This window comes from Podarcis gaigeae, assembly GCF_964106915.1.
Source record: "Podarcis gaigeae genome assembly, chromosome: Z".
Lineage (NCBI taxonomy): Eukaryota > Metazoa > Chordata > Lepidosauria > Squamata > Lacertidae > Podarcis > Podarcis gaigeae.
In genome coordinates this window covers 21,798,807-21,820,391 of record NC_139691.1, presented here as the reverse complement: position 1 = coordinate 21,820,391, position 21,585 = coordinate 21,798,807, and the positions used below count along the sequence as shown (strand labels likewise).

At 46.0% G+C, this 21,585-nt stretch overlaps 1 protein-coding gene across 9 annotated transcripts in view; it reads right to left on the bottom strand.

Moving 5' to 3' along the window:
* The window catches only part of ATRX (ATRX chromatin remodeler), a 93,131-nt gene extending 78,913 nt beyond the window's left edge, over positions 1 to 14,218 (bottom strand). For 2 of the 9 annotated variants that reach the window (XM_083721992.1, XM_083721994.1), the window contains exon 1: positions 13,577 to 14,218. In XM_083721992.1, coding sequence (XP_083578118.1) covers positions 13,577 to 13,638 — 62 coding nt within the window. In that variant the 5' untranslated portion in view covers positions 13,639 to 14,218. The remainder of the gene's footprint in view (positions 1 to 13,576) is intronic. The other 7 variants (XM_083721993.1, XM_083721995.1, XM_083721998.1 and 4 more) reach the window with 5 other exon arrangements.
* Between the last annotated feature and the right edge of the window lie 7,367 nt (positions 14,219 to 21,585).

Genomic DNA, 21,585 nt, shown 5'->3' with positions numbered 1-21,585 from the left:
AAAGTTAAAACCAGCACCTTGAACCTGATCCTGTACTCCACCGGGAGCCAGTGCAGCTGGTAGATAACTCCTCTTCCAAGAATCATCTAGCTGAGGATGAAACACAATCTTAACATTTTTCTCAAAATATAACATACGAGAACCACTCTAATCAGCACAGTAAATAACAACAAAAACAACAACAACAACAACAACAACTTGAATCCTGCCCTCCCCAGCCAACGCCAGGCTCATAAAAACAACACAATATGTATAAAAACAGACATCAATTAATTAAAATACAAGTTAAAATCTTGTGGTGGCAATTATCAGGTTGGAATTGAGAGTGGTTAATATTTGCCAGGACCAACTGTTTCCACTGAGCATACAAGGACCTGTGACCGGGTTGGGGGCCTCCTTCAGGTTTATTTTATACAAAGGAAAATAAGTCAAACTGCATCCTGCCCAAAGGCCTGGGGGAACAGCTCCGTGTTGCAGGCCCTTAAGAAAGATGTTGAATCACGCAGGGCCCTAGTCTCTTGTGGGAGAGCGTTCCACCAGGCTGGGCAACGGCCGAAAAGGCCCTGGCTCTGGTCGATGCCAGTCTAATTTCCCTGGGGACCGGGATCTTCAAAGTGTTGTTCTTAGCAGACCGTAAGGTCCCCCGTGGGGCATACCAGAAGATGCAGTCCCGTAGGTATGAGGGTCCTAGGCCGTATAGGGCTTTAAAGGTTAAAACCAGCACCTTAAACCTGATCCTGTACTCCACCGGGAGCCAGAGCAGTTGCTACAGCACTGGGTGAATGTGATCCCATGGCAGAGACCCCGTAAGGAGTGTCACCATGGCATTCTGCACCCGCTGGAACTTCTGGGTCAGCTTCAAGGGCAGCCCCCATAAAGTGAGTTACAATAATCAAGCCTGGAGGTGACCATTGCATGGATCACAGTGGCAAGGTCAGGGCAAAAGAGGTAAGGCACCAACTGCTTAGCTTGGCAGAGATGAAAAAATGCCGCCTTTGTTGTAGCTGTAACCTGCACCTCCATAGAAAGGGAGGCATCAAAGATTACACCCAAACTCTTGACGGAAGGCGCTGGCACTAATTGCGCAACCGCAAGGGATGGGAGTTGGTCCCCCCAACCCCATATCATTCCAAACCACCAAAGGACCTCTGTCTTCGAAGGATTTAACTTCAACCAGCTCCCACGTAACCATCCAACCACAGCTTCCAAACATCTAATCAGTGTGTCTGGGGCTGAGCAGGGATGGCCTTCCATCAACAGGTAGAGCTGGGTGTCATCAGTATACTGATGGCAACCCAAACCAAAATTCCGGACAAGCTGGGCGAGGGAGCACATAAAGATGTTGAAGAGCATTGGGGAGAGAATTGCATGCTGCAGTACTACACACACCAAGGAGTAGTGCGACAACAGCTTCCCCCCCCCCTCCGTGCCACCCTCAGTCCCCAACCAGAGAGGAATGAGCACAGCCATTGAAGGTCTGTGCCCCGAATCCCCATGTCGGTGAGGGGGTGATCTAGAAGTTCATGGTTGACTATGTCAAAGGATGCTGACGTATCTTAAAGAATCAACAGCCCCGACCTGCCTCAATCCAGCTGCCTACGGAAGTCATCTGTTAGGGTGGCCAGAGCCGTCTTGGTCCAATGACCAGAGCAAAAACTGGACTGGAATGGATCCAAAGCAGATTTTTCATCCAGAAATCCGCCAAGCTGTCAGCAACTGATCTCTCAACCACCTTACCCAGGAACAAAAGATTCAAAACTAGGTGGTAATTGGATAGATCTAAAGGATCTAATGATGTTTATTTAAGAGCAAACACACCACTGCCTCCTTCAATTCCCCAGGGAATGTCCCAGAGCCAAGGGACAAATTGATGATCTCACCCGGGGGGCCCCGCACCTCGTCTGGACATGCTCTAATCAGCCAGGACAGACACGGATCAACAGGTGGTGGGCTTTCTGGCACAGAGGAGTTTGTCCACCTCGGCCGGGAATATCCGGTTGAAGTGGTCCAATAGTGGACCCGAGGACACTCGAGGAGCCTCCAGTTCCGTTATTGTATCCAAATTGGCAGGGAGGTCAGGGTGGAGCGTCAGGACTTTTTCCGCAAAAAAGCTTGCAAATGCCTAACAGCTATGCGCTTGATTCATATTTAAATTGGCTTTAGTATAATTAGAGACCTAATTATACTAAAAAGTTGCGCCAGGCGAGAGCTAGCAGGTGCAATGGAGGCTGAGAAGTAGGACTTCTTAGCAGCCTTCACTGCCATCTCATAGGTTTTCATAAACCCTATAAGATGTTCTTGAGGCTCAGTTGCGGGCATCCTGCCATACTCGCTCTAGCCGTCTGAGGTCCCGCTTCATTTTCCGGAGCTCCTCGATAAACCAGGGGGGCCAGAGGGCGTCTAGATGCGATCTCATTGATGGCCACCAAGAGCCGGGTATTCCAAACTTCAACAAGCTCAATCAATGAGTCGCCAGGGGGAGCAGGATCCCACAGGGCCTGATGGAATCTATCAGGATCCATCAGCCTTTGCAGGCGAGCCCAAATAGGATCGCCACCTAAGCAGGGTAGGAGCGGGAAGTCAATCCTGGCTTTCAGAGCATAGTGATCAGACCATGGCAGCTCCATAGTGGGGGATGTGATCACATCTACGCCTGCACCGAAGATCAGGCCCAGCGTGTGACCTGCTTTATGTGTGGGGCCCGAAACAAATGGAGAGAGCCCTAGTGTCGCCGTGGAAGACACCAGATCCAGAGCCTGTAAGGAAGGGGCGGCATCCGCATGTACGTTGAAGTCCCCCAATACCAACAGACTGGGGAACTCCAAGGCCCAGGCGGTCACCACCTCTAGCAGGTCTGACAGGGTGGCTGCTGGTACACTAGGTGGCCAGTACACCAGCAAGACAGCCAAGTTCTCCTCAGAACCCTACACCAGGCTAACACATTCAATGCCGGGGATCAACGACAATGATAGAGGCCTGAAAGAACAATCTTCCCGGATTAACAATATCAAACCACCCCACCCCCCAACCCACAGTCCGCAACTGGTGGATAGAGAAACCTGGGGGCGCCATCTCTCGTAAGGTAAGTGTTTCTCCTTTGCGCACCCAGGTCTCCATTACACAAGCCAGGTCAACCCCCTGCGAGGTAAAGAAATCTCAAGGGTGGCAGTTTTGTTGCCTATAGACCTGGCATTGCACACCACCAGTGATGGAAGCGGGGGGTCCTTGCTCACCCTACCTTCGTCCCTGGGGATGGGGCGCAGGTAGAAAGGGGTACAAGCATATACATATCTCATACCCCTTTGCCTACAAGATCTGCCCCCACCGCCATACCTCCCTTGCCCTTCCATGGTAGTAATTCCAAGCCCCATTATTGCCTCCTTTGATAACATTGGTGTTATTATTAGAGCCTTATAAGCTGTGGTGGTGAGTATGGGGCCCACCCCCAGGCCCAAGGTGGAGAATGGGCTTCAAGGGGGAGCGGTCCTCCCCAATACTCACAGGCAGAGCAGCAGCAGCTCAAATCTTTCTTCAACCTATCTATTTTGGGAATTTAATTTTGCTTGTTACTTTGTCTCTATGATGGTGATTGGCCAATATAGAGCAAAAAGAAAGCAGAGACACTGGAAAGAAGAAAAAGCAACTCAGTACCCAGGTTCTAGATATCCCCCGATTTAATCTCTGCTGGTTGTCAAAAGGAAGAGCCTATGGAAACATTTTAAAGCATTCTGTCTATAGATAACAAAATAAAAACATGAAAAAGGTATGGCAAAGAGATGTAAAGCCTGCTGGTAAGGAAGGAACACCAGTGTAAATAATAATCTATTTACTTCCTCGTATTCTGGTTTCACTTAAGGTCACACCTGTGCTGGGGATAGTAGTAGCCGTCTTAATGATCTGATACCCTCTCAATGGATGTCCAAAAACCGCACCCAAATTCAAGTAATTAGAATATCTGTAAGGTTCAGGAAAACATTCTGAGGTTGACTGATTATGTGTTTGACCTCAAAGCACTGCTGGAAGGACCACAAGGCAAGGGGCATTGCTGAAAGCACCAAACAATGAAGTCACCAGGCTTTGACCTGTGCCATGATATCCCCTTCCTGTACCATGTACATGATAGGAAGGTGATGAAGCTTCAGACTCTGCTGCAGGAAGCCCAAGTGGGTGGTTGGGTGGGCAGCCAGACAGGATAATCTAACAGACAAACCCATCTACTTCCCCTGTAACAAAAAGGGTAAACTGGGTTACAGATAAGAGCAAACAAAAAGATTGGAAGCTGAAGCAATTTCCTGAGAAGTAGAGCCTACCTACTATGAGCTTTTTGTGCAGCAAAGGTGAGCTGAGGGGGTGGGATAAGGGAAATGATAATTTATAAAGTTAGATATGATGTGGAGCAAGTGGGTGGCTGGAGACATTTTTACTCCAAGTTTACTCCAAGCAGTTCTAGATTTTAGAGCCACCTGTCATTCTTTAATGACAGGAACACTTCCAAGAGAACTGCACCAAGCTAACCTCACTTAGAGGCCCATGAAGCAACACAGTGCAAGAGGGCATGCCTATATTACATAGCTCCAGTGTTCGAAATTCCCTGAATGCCAGGGGCATTTCGCACCCGACAACCATCCAATCATGACTTAGTTGAGATTTCTCATACCCTGACTGGCTCCTGACTTTTCCACCATCTAGCTGGCTGGGACGTCTCTCTGGAACAAATCAGTTTTCCTCTCTCCCACCCCCAGAGAGGATGAGCATGTCCAAGCACAGGGCATGAAGGGGCCCACCACTATCATAGGGATGCAGACAGAGAAAGAATGAGACAGAGAAGTAGCATTTGTGGGGAGGGGGAGAGTTGTTTCCAGCCCTGATCTGGCGCCTGCTTTTTTCTCAGAAGTTCAATGGGGCATCCCCCAAGTAAAACATGCATGGATTGGGGACCTGAATGGCTAAAACCATTTGTGTGTGTAATTGTTAAGGCTAGGGTGAAAGGACACGTCACTGTTTTGTTATAAAAGTAGTAATTTTTTTAAAAGTATTTTCCCACCAAAAAGTGTGAAGCCGACAACTTTTGTCCTCTCCATTGTGTCTTTACCCTGTCATCCACGGACAGAAGGCGGGCGGGTGGACCATGCTTGGAAAATGTGCCACCACACTTGGTGAAAAGATAAAGAGAATATATTCCAGTGTTTTACTTCTTCCAAATCCCCTCACAAATCCATTCTTTTATATCTCTATTCTCCCTCCTAATTCTCCCATTTTTTTCTTTTAGGATTTGTTTAGTCGTTTAATCATGTCCGAATCTTCGTGACCCCATGGACCTTTTAGTACTATTTAGGATACATATATGTATTAAGAGTGCAATGGATATAGCAGGGAAAAATATTAATCTCCCCACTCTCCCCTATTTCTGCAGGTGTGGTGACTATTTTCATAATTCATATTGGCGAAGGAGAGGAACCGGCACTTTATTAAAATTAGTGCCAGTAGACTCCTTTAGACTCCTCCCCCTCAACCTCTTTCCGCAACGAACACAAATTATTTCACAAGCAATTGACCTAAATCCATTTACTTTTACAAATATTATTATTAAATGAGTGGTTTGCATAATTAGGTTATCCAGAAATGCTAAGTAGAACAAGAATCTCCTACTTCTTTCCAAGATGGATTTTAGGGCGAGTAGAGAACAAAAGGAGATAAAGAGGGGGAGAAGAAATCCAGTTAATAAAAACAACAAAAGTCTTTCCAGAAGGCACTTTGTAGATTTTGTGCCAAGCAGAACTGATTTGTCCAGTTGAGAGATGGTGAAGGGGAATGTTTTATATTATCTCGGGTTAAGTACTTAATTTGTTCCGGAGGTCTGTTCTTAACCTGAAACTGTTCTTAACCTGAAGCACCACTTTAGCTAATGGGGCCTCCTGCTGCTGCCGTGCCACTGGAGCACGATTTCTGTTCTCATCCTGAAGCAAAGTTCTTAACCTGAAGCGCTATTTCTGGGTTAGCAGAGTCTGCAACCTGAAGCGTATGTAACCTGAAGCGTATGTAACCTGAGGTACCACTGTATATGGATATATGGTGCGGCTTTTGGGAAGTGGAGCAGAACAAAACAGTCACCAGTTCTTCCTTGATTTAGGATGAGCCGATTTATTGAAATCAACTGTTTCTCTTCTTGGGGGCAGGGAGTGTGCTGAGGAGGGAGGAAGAGGAGGTGGAGGAGGAGGAGGAGGAAAAAGAAGAAGAAGAAGAAACCACATTTCTCAAGGCTCTGTATGCAGGCAACTCCCCATTTACGTGCATTCAAGGCATGCACAACTGCACGTGTGAATCACTGCAAAACTGGAAGTGGCACAAAAAGGGGCAAAAATGGCCCTAAGAGAGTATGACAAAGGCAAAAATGGTGCACCTATCTTTGAGACCTGCACCTATCTTTGAGACCTGTGAAGTTTGAACTAAGAGGTTTGGAGGGAGCAACTGTGGTGGAGTTTGGGTTTTTTAAAGGGTTTCCAGAGGTTCAAAGTGTGTTTGCAGGCTTTTTCAATGGTGCTCCCAATATGCGCAATTTCTCTAAAACGCATGATGCCTCAGAACATAACCCCAGTTTAAATGGGGAGGTGCCTGTACTTAAGCTCTCTCCCAGTTTTCTCTAAGCTTAATTTAAAATGGAAGGGGTTGGGGGAAGAGAAACCTTGGCAAGCAAAGGCAATCAAGGTTTTCTGTAAGGCAGAGAATTTTTTTTAATTTGTTCCACTTGTGTTTGGTATGTTAGCATGCGGGGATGACGGGGTTTTGAGACACGCGAAACGACTAAGCCTTTTCTTTGGGGGGGGTGAAGCAGCATGGGGGGGATATACAGTGGTACCTCGGGTTACAGACGCTTCAGGTTACAGACTCTGCTAACCCAGAAATAGTACCTCGGGTTAAGAACTTTCTTCAGGATGAGAACAGAAATCGCGCAGCGGCAGCGCAGCAGCAACAGGAGGCCCCATTAGCTAAAGTGGTGCTTCAGGTTAAGAACGGACCTCCAGAATGAATTAAGTTCTTAACCCGAGGTACCACTGTAGTAGAAACTCAGGTATATAAACTAATTGCCCAATGGCACCTTGAGTTACGGACACCACAACAGAATGTCTAGGTGTCATTTTATTTTTGTAATGAAACATTATTATAATCATACCTTGGTTCTCAAATGCATTGCGGCTCAAACCGCAATGCATTTGGTTCCTGAACGCCGCAAACCCAGAAGTAAGTGTTCCGGTTTGTGAACTTTCTTTGGAAGCCAAACATCTGATGTGGCTTCCAACTGAGTGCAGGAATCTCCTGCAGCCAATCAAAAGCCGTGCTTTGGTTTTCGAACATATTTGAAGTCGAACAGACTTCTGGAATGGATTCCATTTGAGAACCAAGGTACGACTGTACTATTATTATTATTAATTTCATTTATATACCACCTTATATTTCAAAGAAAAATATCAAAGTAATTTACATCACATTCAAACATCTAACAATCAAGACTAAAACAAATTCAAGCTTCAAGAAAAATATTTCAGATCATTCTCTAAGTGGTATTTTCTTTCCCCATATTGATTTACCTACTTAATTTATATAGCTGCCCGATAGAAGTACTCTAGGAAGCTCACTGGGTGATCTGGGGCCAGTCACAGCCTCTTAACCAACTTCACAAAGTGGTTGTACGGATTAACTGAGGAGGAGGCTAACCTGTGTACTCCTTGGAGAAAAAGATGGGATATAAATGCAGTAAATAAGCGCTTCTGCTTACCTGCATAGGAAGCCTGGGGCCAGCCAGAGATATCAGTCACCACGCAGAGATCTCCACATGGTCGGAACTGGACCCGCACCAGTTGTTGGTCCAATTGAGGATTTCTTACACTGTAGAATAGTCATCTAGGCCTCTCTTCAAACTATTACAGTGGTACCTCGGGTTACATACGCTTCAGGTTACATACGCTTCAGGTTACAGACTCCGCTAACCCAGAAATAGTGCTTCAGGTTAAGAACTTTGCTTCAGGATGAGAACAGAAATCGTGCTCCAGCAGCGCGGCAGCAGCAGGAGGCCCCATTAGCTAAAGTGGTGCTTCAGGTTAAGAACAGTTTCAGGTTAAGTACGGACCTCTGGAACGAATTAAGTACTTAACCCGAGGTACCACTGTATATAACTCCTTCTAAACAATATGTATTTTGGGCTCTCTAACAGCCGGAAGATAGGGCAGGATGCAAAGTTACAAATAAATAATTAAGTTGGTTTCTTTACAGGAATAGTATTCTTTTGTTTTACCATGTTTCTACCAAAGTCCATTAAAAATTGAAGATACAGTGGTGCCCCGCAAGACGAACGCCTCGCAAGACGAAAAACCCGCTAGACGAAAGGGTTTTCCGTTTTTGGAGGCGCTTCACTAAACGAATTTCTCTATGGGGTTGCTTCGCAAGACGAAAAAATCTTGCGAGTTCCCGCGTTTTTTTCTGCTTTTTTCCGCCCTTTCCCTAAGCGCTAAGCCGCTTATCAGCTGTTCCGCTGATAAGCCGCTTCTCAGCTGATCGCTAAAAGCCGCTAGACCGCTAATAGCGCTAATCCGCTAAGCTGTCAATGGGCTTGCTTCGCAAGACGAAAAAACCGCTAGACGAAGAAAATCACGGAACGGATTAATTTCGTCTTGCGAGGCACCACTGTACTAATAACACACAAGAAGATTACTGCACTCTTCTTCAAAACATTGACCATACATGTTATAAGAACTATGTAATTTCCATTATTAGCAATTATGAAATTCAAGACCTTGTGGGAACAGATTCCTAATAAAAACTTGCAGGCAAATATTTATTTCTAATGTATGGTAGGACATCAGCTTCCCTTACCTTTGCACCTGCTGGCCCTATCATCTCAATTCAGTTCATTTTCCACTTGTTTATGTGAGCTACATCCCATCCCAAACCAGCAATCAACTTCCAAGTGTGCCTTGTTTGACTCCTTTTCTTCCTTTCCAAAGCTTGTCTACCATTCTTTTTCCACACAGTACAGCAACTTTACCAAAGGAACACATTTGTGTCTGCCACAAACCCCTATAACAGCTCAGTCTATTTCCAGACCTTTCAACACTATCACAAAAACCCCTAGTGGATTACAACCAGGGTGTATTTGATTTAAATCAAATCAATTTAAACCACGACTTAAATCACTACAGTGGTACCTTGGGATGCAAACGGGATCCGTTCCAGACCCCATTCTCATCCTGAATGGAACGTAAGACGCGATGGCGCATCTGCCTGTGTTGCGTTTTGCCGCTTCCGCGCATGCGTGTGATGTCATTTTGAGTGTCTGCGCATGCGCAAGCGGCAAAACCCGGAAGTAACATGCTCCGTTACTTCCGGGTTGCCACTGAGTACAATCCAAAAGCGCTCAACCTGAAGCACATTCAACCCGAGGTATGACTGTAGTTAGCAAGACTTGATTTAAATCACTGGTCAGTAAGACTTGATTTAAATCATATTTTTTTACAGAAAGACTCATTCTTGCTGGCATAATCTTAATATTTACAACCATATGAAGGTTTCATTTTTGGAAGAATAAATTTTCAGAGTAGGTTTTAATAATAACAAAAATGGTTATACTATTAGAAATACACAGATAATTATGAAATTATTGTGAGGTTTAATAAGTTAACTGTTAGTATTTGGACAACTTTTCTGCTGTACTTTATTGGAAGAAGAAAAAGAATCATTTCCTTAATAACAATTTAAACCATTTATTTAATTAAAGCAATAACATTATAGCGTATGTATCCATGTTTGTTAACTGATGTGGTTAAACATTTTTTAATTAAAAAAAACTAAGTCTGAGTTTTAGCACACATGAAAAACTTAAAACAAATTCATATTTCCTGATGAAAAGCCTTTGGACTATAATGTAACTTAAATAGAAAACTATCCTTAGAAAGATTTTTTCTCCAGAAGCATTTTATTTTAAAAATCTGATTTAAATAAAAAAAAACCTTTTTAAAAAATCATTGATTACAATGATTACAATATAGATAAGGGTGGTCCAACATGCAAACCACAGTTTTTAGCGGCCCTCCATCTCCCCACCCTCTAACTCCACCCGGGGCAGCATGAATAAGGCCGGTGGAGAGCGTGTGCCACAGCCAAAGGCGCAAGCTACTGCTGCTGCTGCTGTTCCTCCACCACTGCTAGAGATTGTTGGAGCTGCCAGGCTGTGCTCTTGGGCCAGCTTGGAGCCTGGCAGAATCCCTAGGCTGCCAGGGCTCCAGAGCAACACAACCTCCCAGGGAGCAGGTGATTTGAGTGCAGACAGTTCCACGACACTAGGAACTGCTGCAGTGGGAGCCATCCTCGCTTGGAGTTCGACTTAGCTGGGCTGCAGAGATATAAGCCACCAAGCACCCCCAGGGCTGGGCTTCAGACGGCCAGGGCTCATTGAGCTGGGTGCTTTGGGTGGTCCCTTTGGATGCACAGCCGTCTCTGAAAGGTTTGTGGGGAGCCTGCGGGGGGAGGGGGAGCCTGGGGCACCAGATACCATGGGCTGCCTCCCTCCCTGTACCAGATTTGATCTTCCAACTTTGGCGCCCAGTTGGTGGTTTGGGGCAGGCATGGCAGCCTCTGGCCCAGGGACTTTGGGGGAGTGTGCACCCCCAAAAACCTTCACCAATGGCAGGCAGGCAAGATGGTGCAAGCTTACTGCCTAGGCACTGAGGTTGCCATGCCTCTATCTTAGCAGCAGCCACCACCACCACCACTGCTAACAATTCTTCTGGAATTCTTTGTCAGGCAGACTGCTGTAGTTTTCAAGGGGAGTATTTTATAGGTAGGCTGCAAAATCATGAAGTGGGAGAGAATGGAATTTTGGTACAGATAAGAAGTGCAAGTGTAGGTGTGTGAACATGTTTCAATACAGAAGAACTCAGTTTCTTTTCTTTTTTTTACAATGCAGATAAGTCTGAGCTTTAGGATTCACCAATCGGTGTGGAAGAGAAAAGAAATTATATATTTATACAGTGGTACCTCGGGTTAAGTACTTAATTCATTCCGGAGGTCCGTACCTAACCTGAAACTGTTCTTAACCTGAAGCACCACTTTAGCTAATGGGGCCTCCTGCTGCTGTCACGCCGCTGGAGCACGATTTCTGTTCTCATCCTGAAGCAAAGTTCTTAACCTGAAGCACTATTTCTGGGTTAGCGGAGTCTGTAACCTGAAGCGTATGTAACCCGAGGTACCATTGTACACTCTCTCTCAACTGTGAATGCTATAATTTATGATAGGGAAATATAATTCCATGTGCAGCTAACTTGTAATGGTCACATTGTGAAATACTTAGCACTACATACAAGCCGCAAAAACTACATCACACACTTTGTACATATGAAGCATTGCACATATTTACACTCTGAATAATTTGTTATTGAACAAGAATTTACATACCAGCCATCTATCATCAATTGTGATACAACAGAAAGAAGCTTACAAAGAACTATACTGCAAGGTTAAGAGGCAATGGAAATAAGAGTTCCAAAGAAAGCAACAAGACATGACGTAATTCACACAATTAGCAATTATGTTAACCATTTTTCCCAGAGTAAATAGCCATGCAGTAGGAGGGAGATCCAATTCAGGTCTGCAGCAGGGTACCCCACCCTCCACCAGGGTCCAGATCCAGATCCGCCCTCCTTGCCTCCCCATTACTCTAGAAATAAGCTGGAAAAAGAAGGAGAGGTTACTCTCTTAGTAAGCTGTTGCTTCTTTGGTTTGTTGCTTGCATTTACTGTATTGTTTCATTTTATTATTTCATGTTATTATGCTTACTGTAATAGTCATCTTACTATTCTGCTGGGGACATAAAGTTTATATACAATGTGTGAAATATATACTTACATAATTTGCAAATTAATAAAATTTAGAAACCAATGTTTTACAATACAGTATAAACAAAGCACAAGCACTAGTTCAAAACAAGCACACAGGTAAGATAACCAATAGTCAACCTAGCATGTACATGTGATGAATCATCAGCATTTTAAAGAGCAATGTACATTTATTCACATACCCATTTCAGATCCCATTTCCAAGCAACCTCTTAATAACTTATTCAAAATGTTTCCATGACATAGATAATGTGCTCTACTATGAATTATTATGCTCGGAAGGGAAAATAACATCTCTCATATGAACCAATATATGAAGCAATATATCACATTAGCTAAAAAACAGGGCAACAAATCTGGTATGCTTTCCATGCAAACAATTGGTCACAGAGCACACTTGTGGTGGTTAATAATTGCTATTATGTATAGGTGTGTTTTTGTGTGTGAGTACTCTCTCTCTACTGCACATGTAGGTAACTATGATTTCTTCCAACTTTTGCACAATGGCACTTACCACCAGGTAGGCAACATGGAACTACAGCCCCACCCTCTCTGTTACCCTTCCAAAGATGCCAGGACTGCAATCTTAGACTCCTCCAGATGTTGTTCAGCTGCAACTTCTAGCATCCCTGAGTACTGACCACGTGTTGAGGAACGTCTGTAACTCAGTAGTAAGGCAGTTGCCTTACATAGAGAAAGCCCGCCGCCCAAGCCGCTCCAGGTACAACTGGGCAAGATTCTTGCCCAAAACAATGGGCAGCTGCTGCCAATCCACACAGAGACAACACCGGGCTAGACGACCCTCCCCACAACTCAGTACAAAGCAGTTCCCTAAGCATGGACGTGGTCTGTAGCTGGGTGGCAGAACAAAAGTGCCCAAATTCAACCCTCGACATCTTACCCTAATCTGAAGCTCCGGAGGGCTGCTGGTGCAGTCAATGTTGCGCTACCGTGCACCGGTAGAACAGCACGAGGCGGCTTCCTAGCATAGCTGTCAACCTTTCCCTTTTCTTGCGAGGAATCCTATTCGGAATAAGGGAACTTCCCCTTTAAAAAAGGGAAACGTTGACAGCTATGCTTCCTAGGCGATACCCCTATTTAAAAGGGCGCCGCAAGGTCTCTGGGAAAACGTTTGCAGAGGCCGCCGATCAACATCAACCATGCCGCCGGGCCCCCGCCAACCGAGGCCTGGTTCCGGCAAAAGACAGGCCGCTCAGGAGTCCTATGAGCAGCGCGCGCGGTTGGGTGGGCGTGGAAGGGGACCCGCAACTCTGATCAGTGACCGGCAAAAGGGGGGGTGGCAGGGAAGGGAGGGGACGGGTGGCAGGATCTGCGCAGGGAGCCCCGCCCCTTTCCTCTGCAGTGGCCCCGCCCACTCGCCCGCCAGGGGAAGAAAACGGCCTCTCAGGAGGGGGCGCAGTGGAGGGGGGAGGGGGGACGTTCGCCTCACACTGGGCATGCGCAGGCGGGAAGGGAGACACCCGGCCCTCCCCAACCTCCCTCCCTCCCCCACCCCGAGCTGCCGCTGATAAAATGACCTCGAAGAAATGGCGGGAGGAGCCGGCGGGAGGGGGGTGTTGTCTAATCTGTCCTCCGCGCCCTCTCGGCAGGCCACGCGGGTGAGGCAGAGAGGGCGATCGCCCCTCAGCTCCGGCTCCTCCCCCACCCCCCCACGCCTTCCCATTCCTCACCGCCCGCCATGGCCGGGAGAGTAGCGAGGCGCCGCCGCGTACCTCACGGGCTCCGCAGTCATCTCTCCCCAGCTCTTGTCACTTTCGTTCAGGCCTGTGGGAGGCGAGCTTCAAGCTCTGGTGGGAAACAAAGCGACTGGCGCGGCCATCCCCATCGCTGCTGTCGCCATCTTGTCGGCGAGTGTGAGACCAGCCTCCTACCGCCTTCCCTCGCCCACTCCGATGCGCCTGATAGGTTCCCGGAGGCCCGCTTCTTTTTTTTTCATTGGACGAGGCAGAGCTCAGTCTGTTGCTAGGGTCGTTTGCGTCATCCCGGCATCGTCGCCACTCCGGATTGGCCCCAGCAGGAGCTGCCGTCATTCAAACCTGCGCATGACGTCATGGCGCGGGACGTTAGGCTGCCTCGCTCGCGCTCTGCGCTTGTGTAGCTTCAGCTCTCCAGCGTTGTCGGAGAAGGATGAGTTGAGCTTTTGACTCTGCGGCCGCACTGTCACCTGCTCTTTCCTCATCCCAAGTGAAGGTCAGCCGATTCATTTTGACCTCGCCAGAAACTTGCTTTCCTACAATACGTAGGGCCGTGGTTGTAGCCTTTTTGCAATTTTCCTTTATTGTACCGTTTAATATTCTGTGCAATAACATTAAGAAAAATAAAAACAGTCGAACACTGCCCATAACTACCCTATAGTGGCTCTTTTGTGAGAGATAATCCAGCTAGAGTTTTTTAGGTTTTTCAGATCTCATTTTTGTTTATTGCAGAAACTGTTTCCCTACAACATGTAGCTACAGTTGCTTCTGTGTGTTTGGAATTTTCATTTATTCATTCTATAATTGTACAATAAATTTTAGAGAGGAAATAAAAGTCCAGCACTGTCCATAACTACCCCATAGTGGCTCTTCTGTATGAGAGATAATCCAGCATTACAGGTATTAAACATCATTTTTTCGCATATAAGATATTATTTTAACTGAGGGTAGGTAAGGATTTTTCATTGCTGAGTACAGTATATAAAACTTATGCTAATGGATTCAGAATCAGGGTTTTCTGCTAAATATGTTTCTTTTCTTTGGCATTTATTTTATCCATTATTCATAAATATTTAACATACAATGCTTCTCAAACCAAATTATCATACAATTGATATGATCAGTTTAAACAAAAATGAATTTAAATTTGGTGATTACAAATACAAGAAGAAACAGCAGGAAAACTATGGCCATTGCTTCTAACCAGTCAGCAATGATAGCACTGAAACCATTTTCCTTCAAAAGGGAATAATAATAATAATAATAATAATTTATTATTTGTACCCTGCCCATCTGGCTGGGTTTCCCCAGCCACTCTGGGCGGCTTCCATAGAAACCAAAAATACACTAAAATATCACACATTAAAAACTTCCCTGAACAGGGCTGCCTTAAGATGTCTTCTGAATGTCAGGTAGTTATTTAGGCTTTGACATCTGGTGGGAGGGCGTTCCACAGGGCAGGCGCCACTACCGAGAAGGCCCTCTGCCTGGTTCCCTGTAACTTGGCCTCTTGCAGTGAGGGAACCGCCAGAAGGCCCTCGGCGCTGGACCCCAGCGTCCAGGCAGAACGATGGGGGTGGAGACGCTCCTTCAGGTATACTGGGCCGAGGCCGTTTAGGGCTTTAAAGGTCAACACCAGCACTTTGAATTGTGCTCGGAAACGTACTGGGAGCCAATGTAGGTCTTTCAAGACCGGTGTTACGTGGACTCGGTGGCCGCCCCCAGTCACCAGTCTAGCTGCCGCATTGTAGATTAGTTGTAGTTTCCAAGTCACCTTCAAAGGTAGCCCCACATAGAGTGCATTGCAGTAGTCCAAGCGGGAGATAACTAGAGCATGCACCACTCTCGCGAGACAGGAAATGAAATTTTGTTTGTCAATAGTGTTGTGAGTTTTGGATGTTAGCCTCCATGATGCCTGAGACCCTTGTAATTTCTGGGGTCCTGGATCCAGCAAAGATTAAAATGTAAGGGATGGATTCCATTGTTTTTCAGGTAGTTTATTTGTGAGTTAATAGCTCTAAGTACTGTTGTTAGTATAACAAAAGAAGAGCAAATGGATGGGGCCCTTCCCTCACCTGGCTGGTAGACAAAAGCCTAAGTGTGTGACAGCTGAGAGCAGGGTAAAAGCAGAAGCTGGCTGTTTGAATACAAGCCTGTGACAATAATAATAATAATAATAATAATAATAATAATAATAATAATAATACATTTTTATTTATATCCCGCCCTCCCCAGCCAAGACCGGGCTCAGGGCAGCTAACAACCATTAATAAAAACAAGTTGGTTAAAATACAATTTAAAAAAAGATTAAAATACAACATTAAAACATTAGGATGCAGCCTCTTCACAGGAGGAGAAAGGAAAAAGAAAGAGGGGGAGGGAATCAAACTGATTCTAAGCCAAAGGCCAGATGGAACAACTATGTCTTACAGGCCCTGCAGAAAGAAATCATATCCCGCAGGGCCCTGGTTTCATGAGACAGAGCGTTCCACCAGGCCAGAGCCAGTGTTGAGAAGGCCCTGGCTCTGGTTGAGGCTAATCTAACTTCCTTAGGGCCCGGAACCTCTAGGGTGTTGCTATTTATGGACCTTAAGGTCCTCCGTGGGGCATACCAGGAGAGGCGGTCCCGTAGGTACAAGGGTCCTAAGCAGTAAAGGGCTTTAAAGGTCAAAACCAGCACCTTAAATCTGACCCTGTACTCCACTGGGAGCCAGTGCAGCTGGAAAAGCACTGGGTGAATATGCTCCCATGGCAGAGACCCCGTGAGGAGCCTCGCTGCAGCATTCTGTACCCGCTGGAGTTTCTGGGACAGCTTCAAGGGCAGCCCCACTTAGAGCGAATTACAGTAGTCAAGCCTGGAGGTGACCGTCACATGGATCACTGTGGCCAGGTCGGGGCGGGAAAGGTAAGGGACCAACTGCTTGATGCAGCAAAGGTGGAAAAATGTTGCCTTGGCTGTTGTGGTAACCTGCGCCTCCATGGAAAGGGAGGCATCTAGGATTACACCCAAACTCTTAACGGAAGGCTCTGGCACTAATTGGGGCCCCGCAAGAGAAAGGAGTTGGTCCCTCATCCCCGTACCATCCCAACCCAGCCAGAGGACCTCTGTCTTCGAAGGATTTAGTTTCAATCGGCTCCCACGAAACCATCCAGCCTCACCTTCCAATCATCTGGTCAGTGTGTCCGGGATCGAGTTGGTATGGCCATCCATCAGCAGATAAAGCTGAGTGTCATCAGCATATTGGTGACAACCCAGCCCAAAGCTCCGGACAATCTGGGCAAGGGGGCGTATAAAGATGTTAAAAAGTATTGGGGAGAGGATTGCGCCCTCGGCACTCCACACACCAAGGAGTGGCGTGACGACATCTCCCTCCCTTGTGCCACCCTCTGTCCCCGACCAGAGATGAATGAGCACAGCCATTTAGGGGCTATGCCCTGTATCCCCATGTCGGCGAGGCAGTGGTCCAAAAGATCGTGATCGACCATGTCAAAGGCTGCTGACAAATCTAAGAGAATCAGCAATCCCAACCTGCCTTAATCCAATTGTCTGCGGAGATCATCTGTTAAGGCGACCAGAGCCATCTCGGTCCCAAAACCAGGATGGAATCCTGACTCAAATGGATCTAGAGCCGATGTTTCCTCCAGAAACCTACCAAGCAGTTCAGCAACCGCTCTCTCAATTACCTTACCCAATATGGGAGATTTGAAACTGGGCAGTAAATGGACAGATCTAAAGGATCTAGTGAAGTTTTCTTTACGAGCGGACATACCATTGCTTCCTTCAGCTCCCCTGGGAATATCCAGGGGACTATGAGAAAAGCAATACATTTTGGGTTAATAATGATATGAGCCCAACCCTTCCAATGTACAGTAGGCTTCAGGTTGTACAGACACTGCAGTCTCCGCTCCCTCATTTCAAGGAGACCAAACCCTGGGAAGTTTCTGGAACCCCTGGAATTTTGTGCAACTCTGAGATTGGGGTGGTGTGCAACAATATGATCTGAAGGGGCAAGGAATGCCACAAGCTTAGAACTCCTATGAAAGGACACTGCTCCTTACTTAAATTCTCTAATTAATGTGAACCTAGGTCCTAAATTGGGATGCGGGTGGTGCTGTGGTCTAAACCACTGAGCCTAGGGCTTGCCGATCAGAAGGTCAGTGATTCGACTCCCCACAACAGGGTGAGCTCCTGTTGCTCAGTCCCAGCTCCTGCCCACCTAGCAGTTCAAAAGCACGTCAAAGTGCAAGTAGATAAATAGGTACCACTCTTGCGGGAAGGTTAAAAAAAGGTTTTAAAAAAAGGCGTTTCTGTGTAGTGCTCGGGTTCGCCAGCAGCAATTTAGTCATTCTGGCCACATGACCCGGAAGCTGTACGCCGGCTTCCTCGGCCAATAAAGCAAGATGAGCACCACAACCCCAGAGTCGTCCGCAACTGGACTTAACGGTCAGGGGTCCCTTTACCTAGGTCCTAAATTAAAATTAGCTGCAGGGGGGAAAAGTTAACCAAAACAGGGTCTCAAAAATACCAATTTTTAAAAAGAAATGTACAAGTTGAGCAGCTGTGACCAGAAAGACAACAGTGCCCACCCCAAAACTTAACCCAAACAAAATCAAAACCTTTGTCCTTAATTTTTACGACTTCTTAACAAAGCAGTGCATACTGGTATCAGTGAAAAGATACAGCAGAGGGCACAGCACTGCTGCCTATCATGGGTGGATGCAGCAGGGAAGCAGGGGATTGGAAAAAGGGTGGCCTGAGGCCCCACAGAGAGACCTGTAAGGGCTGTATTTGGTCCCTGAGCCTCACATTTCCTATCCGCGGTCTAACTCAACAACCTTAACAAACTACCATTCACAAGGGATGCTATTTCCTACTATCATTCCAGGCAGCAAAGTGTCTTCGGCTTTTGTCACTAAACTCTGACACTCTTCTTACCAGGTAGTGTAAAATGGTGTTTGTGAAAATATACAGCAGAGAGCATAGCACCACTGCCTTTCCTAGGTGGTGGATGCAACAGGGAGATAGGGTTACCATCCTGCAAGGCCACACTTGACGTCATAGTACAGAACGTGAAGTTACTCTTCTCGGATAGGCTTATGTTTTTCAAGATATTGTGGGAAAAGATCAGCTTGGCCCTATGCTTTCACTCTTACCTGTTCTATTTTAAAGCACTGAATAATCCTTCAGGAAGACCACCAGCCTCATTTTGTAGACAACAGCATGGTGCAGATTGCCTCACCAGATAAGGCTGTATGCATAAGCAACCGATGAAGCTGAGCTATAGTGAGCCAGGCTGCTGGTCCTTCTAGCTCAATATTGTCTACACTGACCGGCAGCAGCTCTCCAGGGTTTCAGCTAGTGCTCACCCAATGATGCCTGGAGATCCAGTGATTAAGCCTGGACCGTCTACATGCAAAGCGAATGCTCTGCCACTGAGCTATGGCTCCTTGCAATTAGTTCAGGTGTGGCGGAGGATGAAAAACAGAATATGAAAAATAATAAATAAATAAATAACTTTTGTCCAAAATTTACAATTTGTTGTTAGACTGGTAAACAAAAGACAAGGTTGTTAAAGTCTCAATGACACACTGGGCAATAGATATAGGTCATAATATAGATTTTAACCTCTGGGTGGAAACTCTGGAAAAGTGATTTGAAGTTCACAGCATGTTAATTCTTTGAAGGAGAACTACTTGAAAATGATTTACATATGGTATTTAACTCCAAGTAGGCTTGCTAAGGGACGCGGGTGGCGCTGTGGGTAAAAGCCTCAGCACCTAGGGCTTGCCGATCGAAAGGTCGGCGGTTCGAATCCCCGCGGCGGGGTGCACTCCCGTTGCTCGGTCCCAGCGCCTGCCAACCTAGCAGTTCGAAAGCACCCCCGGGTGCAAGTAGATAAATAGGGACCGCTTACTAGCGGGAAGGTAAACGGCGTTTCCGTGTGCAGCTCTGGCTCGCCAGAGCAGCGATGTCATGCTGGCCACGTGACCCGGAAGTGTCTCCAGACAGCGCTGGCCCCTGGCCTCTTAAGTGAGATGGGCGCACAACCCCAGAGTCAGTCAAGACTGGCCCGTACGGGCAGGGGTACCTTTACCTTTACCTTTAGGCTTGCTAAGATGTATAAGACTGAATCAGATAAGTGCCAGAGATGCAAAGAGGTTGAGGGAATGTTTTTTCATATGTGGTGGACTTGTAAAAGGGTGAAAGAGTATTGGGAAATGATCCATAATGAATTGGAAAAAAAATGTTTAAAAGTCATTTCTCTCCCCCCAAAACAGAGTTCTTTCTGTTGGGAATAATCCAGACTGACATTCGCAGCTGTCAAAACAGGTTATTTATGTATGCTACTACTGCGGGCCATGTTTTGTTAGCCCACAAATAGAAAAGGAGCAAGGTCCCAACCAAAGAAGAACAGCAACTCAAGTTGACATAATATGTGCAGCTTGCAGACTTAACATATAGAATAAGAGAACAAGAAGAACATACGTTTAGAGAAGATTGTGAAATGTTTATTTAATATATGGGAAATAACTGTACTGCTGAAAACGCTAGCAGCATTAAGATAAATTCAACAGTGTAAATAAGTTTTGATGGATGCAATAATGGAATACTGAATAGTATAGTCTTTGTAAAATATGCAGGCATTTATGATATGTAAAATGAACCATGGAAAGAGAATAAGAGAAGTCACTGGTATTTTGATGTAAAAATGAGTACTTTAAATTGTAAAACACAAAATTAAAATTGATTGATTGATTGATTGATTAGATCTTGTACCTCTTTCCAAAACAGAAGATAGTCTTGTGTCACTTTAAAAGACAAGCACATTTTTATGCCAGAAATATTTGTGCCATAATTCAGGTCTTTAAGGAGCTGCAAGACTTTTGTTTTTGCTGCTTGAGACTATCGTGCTTAGCTCCTGGGAACTGAAACTAGATTGAAACATCTCAAATATTGGCAAAGAACAATTGTTAAGTGTTGAGTGTGTGAGGGACAGTGGTTGGAAGTGTGTTGGACTAGAACTGGGGAGTCCAAGATTCTAATTTCTACTCGGCCACATAACTCACTGGATGACCTTGGGAGAGTCGCCATGACAACCTAACCTGCCTCATAGGTTTCTTATGAGGATGAAATTGGGAAATTATGTCACTTTGTGGGAAAGGGGTAATATATACGTATATATAAATATTACACCCTATTATGGTTAACATTTGTCACAATATTGCAGACTGCAGTTCTGTGCTCCCAGAGCTAGGGATAAGCCCAGTGAAACACAACAGAACTAACATATTCACTGAGGGAGTAAGGTGTGTGAGACGGAGAGGAGGTATGATAGCCATCTTCAAATATCTGAAGGGCTGTCCCATGGAAGATGGAGCGAACTTGTTTCCTCCTGCGCTGAAGGGTAGGACCCAAACCAGTGGATTTAAATGACAACACCATTTCCCACATGCCTTCAGTTGGTGGGCTTCATAGGCCCTAGGAAATGCAAACCAGATTTTGCAAGCATGAACTCCTTCTGTGACTGTGCTATCATATAAAAACCAGTGTGTGCTTAGTTTGTGGCCCACTTCTTAAGCCTTCGGACACACCCAAACTAATTACCGTATTTTTGCTCCATAAGACACACTCTTTTCTTCTTAAAAAGTAAGGGGAAATGTCTGTGCGTCTTATGGAGCGAATGTGTGGTCCCTGGAGTCAAATTGCTGGAGTGCGGCACGCTCCTGAGCTGCTCTTTGCCAGCAACCTCCACTTCCCCCTGCAGCCCCGGGAAGGTTTGGGAGCAGCGGGCAGGCTGTGCGCAGATGCCCCGTGCTCCTCTTTGCTGTTCTGGCTTCGCTGAAGAGGCTTTGCGCTGCTCTGCTGAACCCAGCACAGCAAGAGGGAGAGCTGCGCGGCGCCTCTTGTTGTGATGCCTTAGCCTGATCCTCCCTCCTCCTTCCTCTTCAACAACATTTGATTCAGAATATTTTTTTTCTTGGTT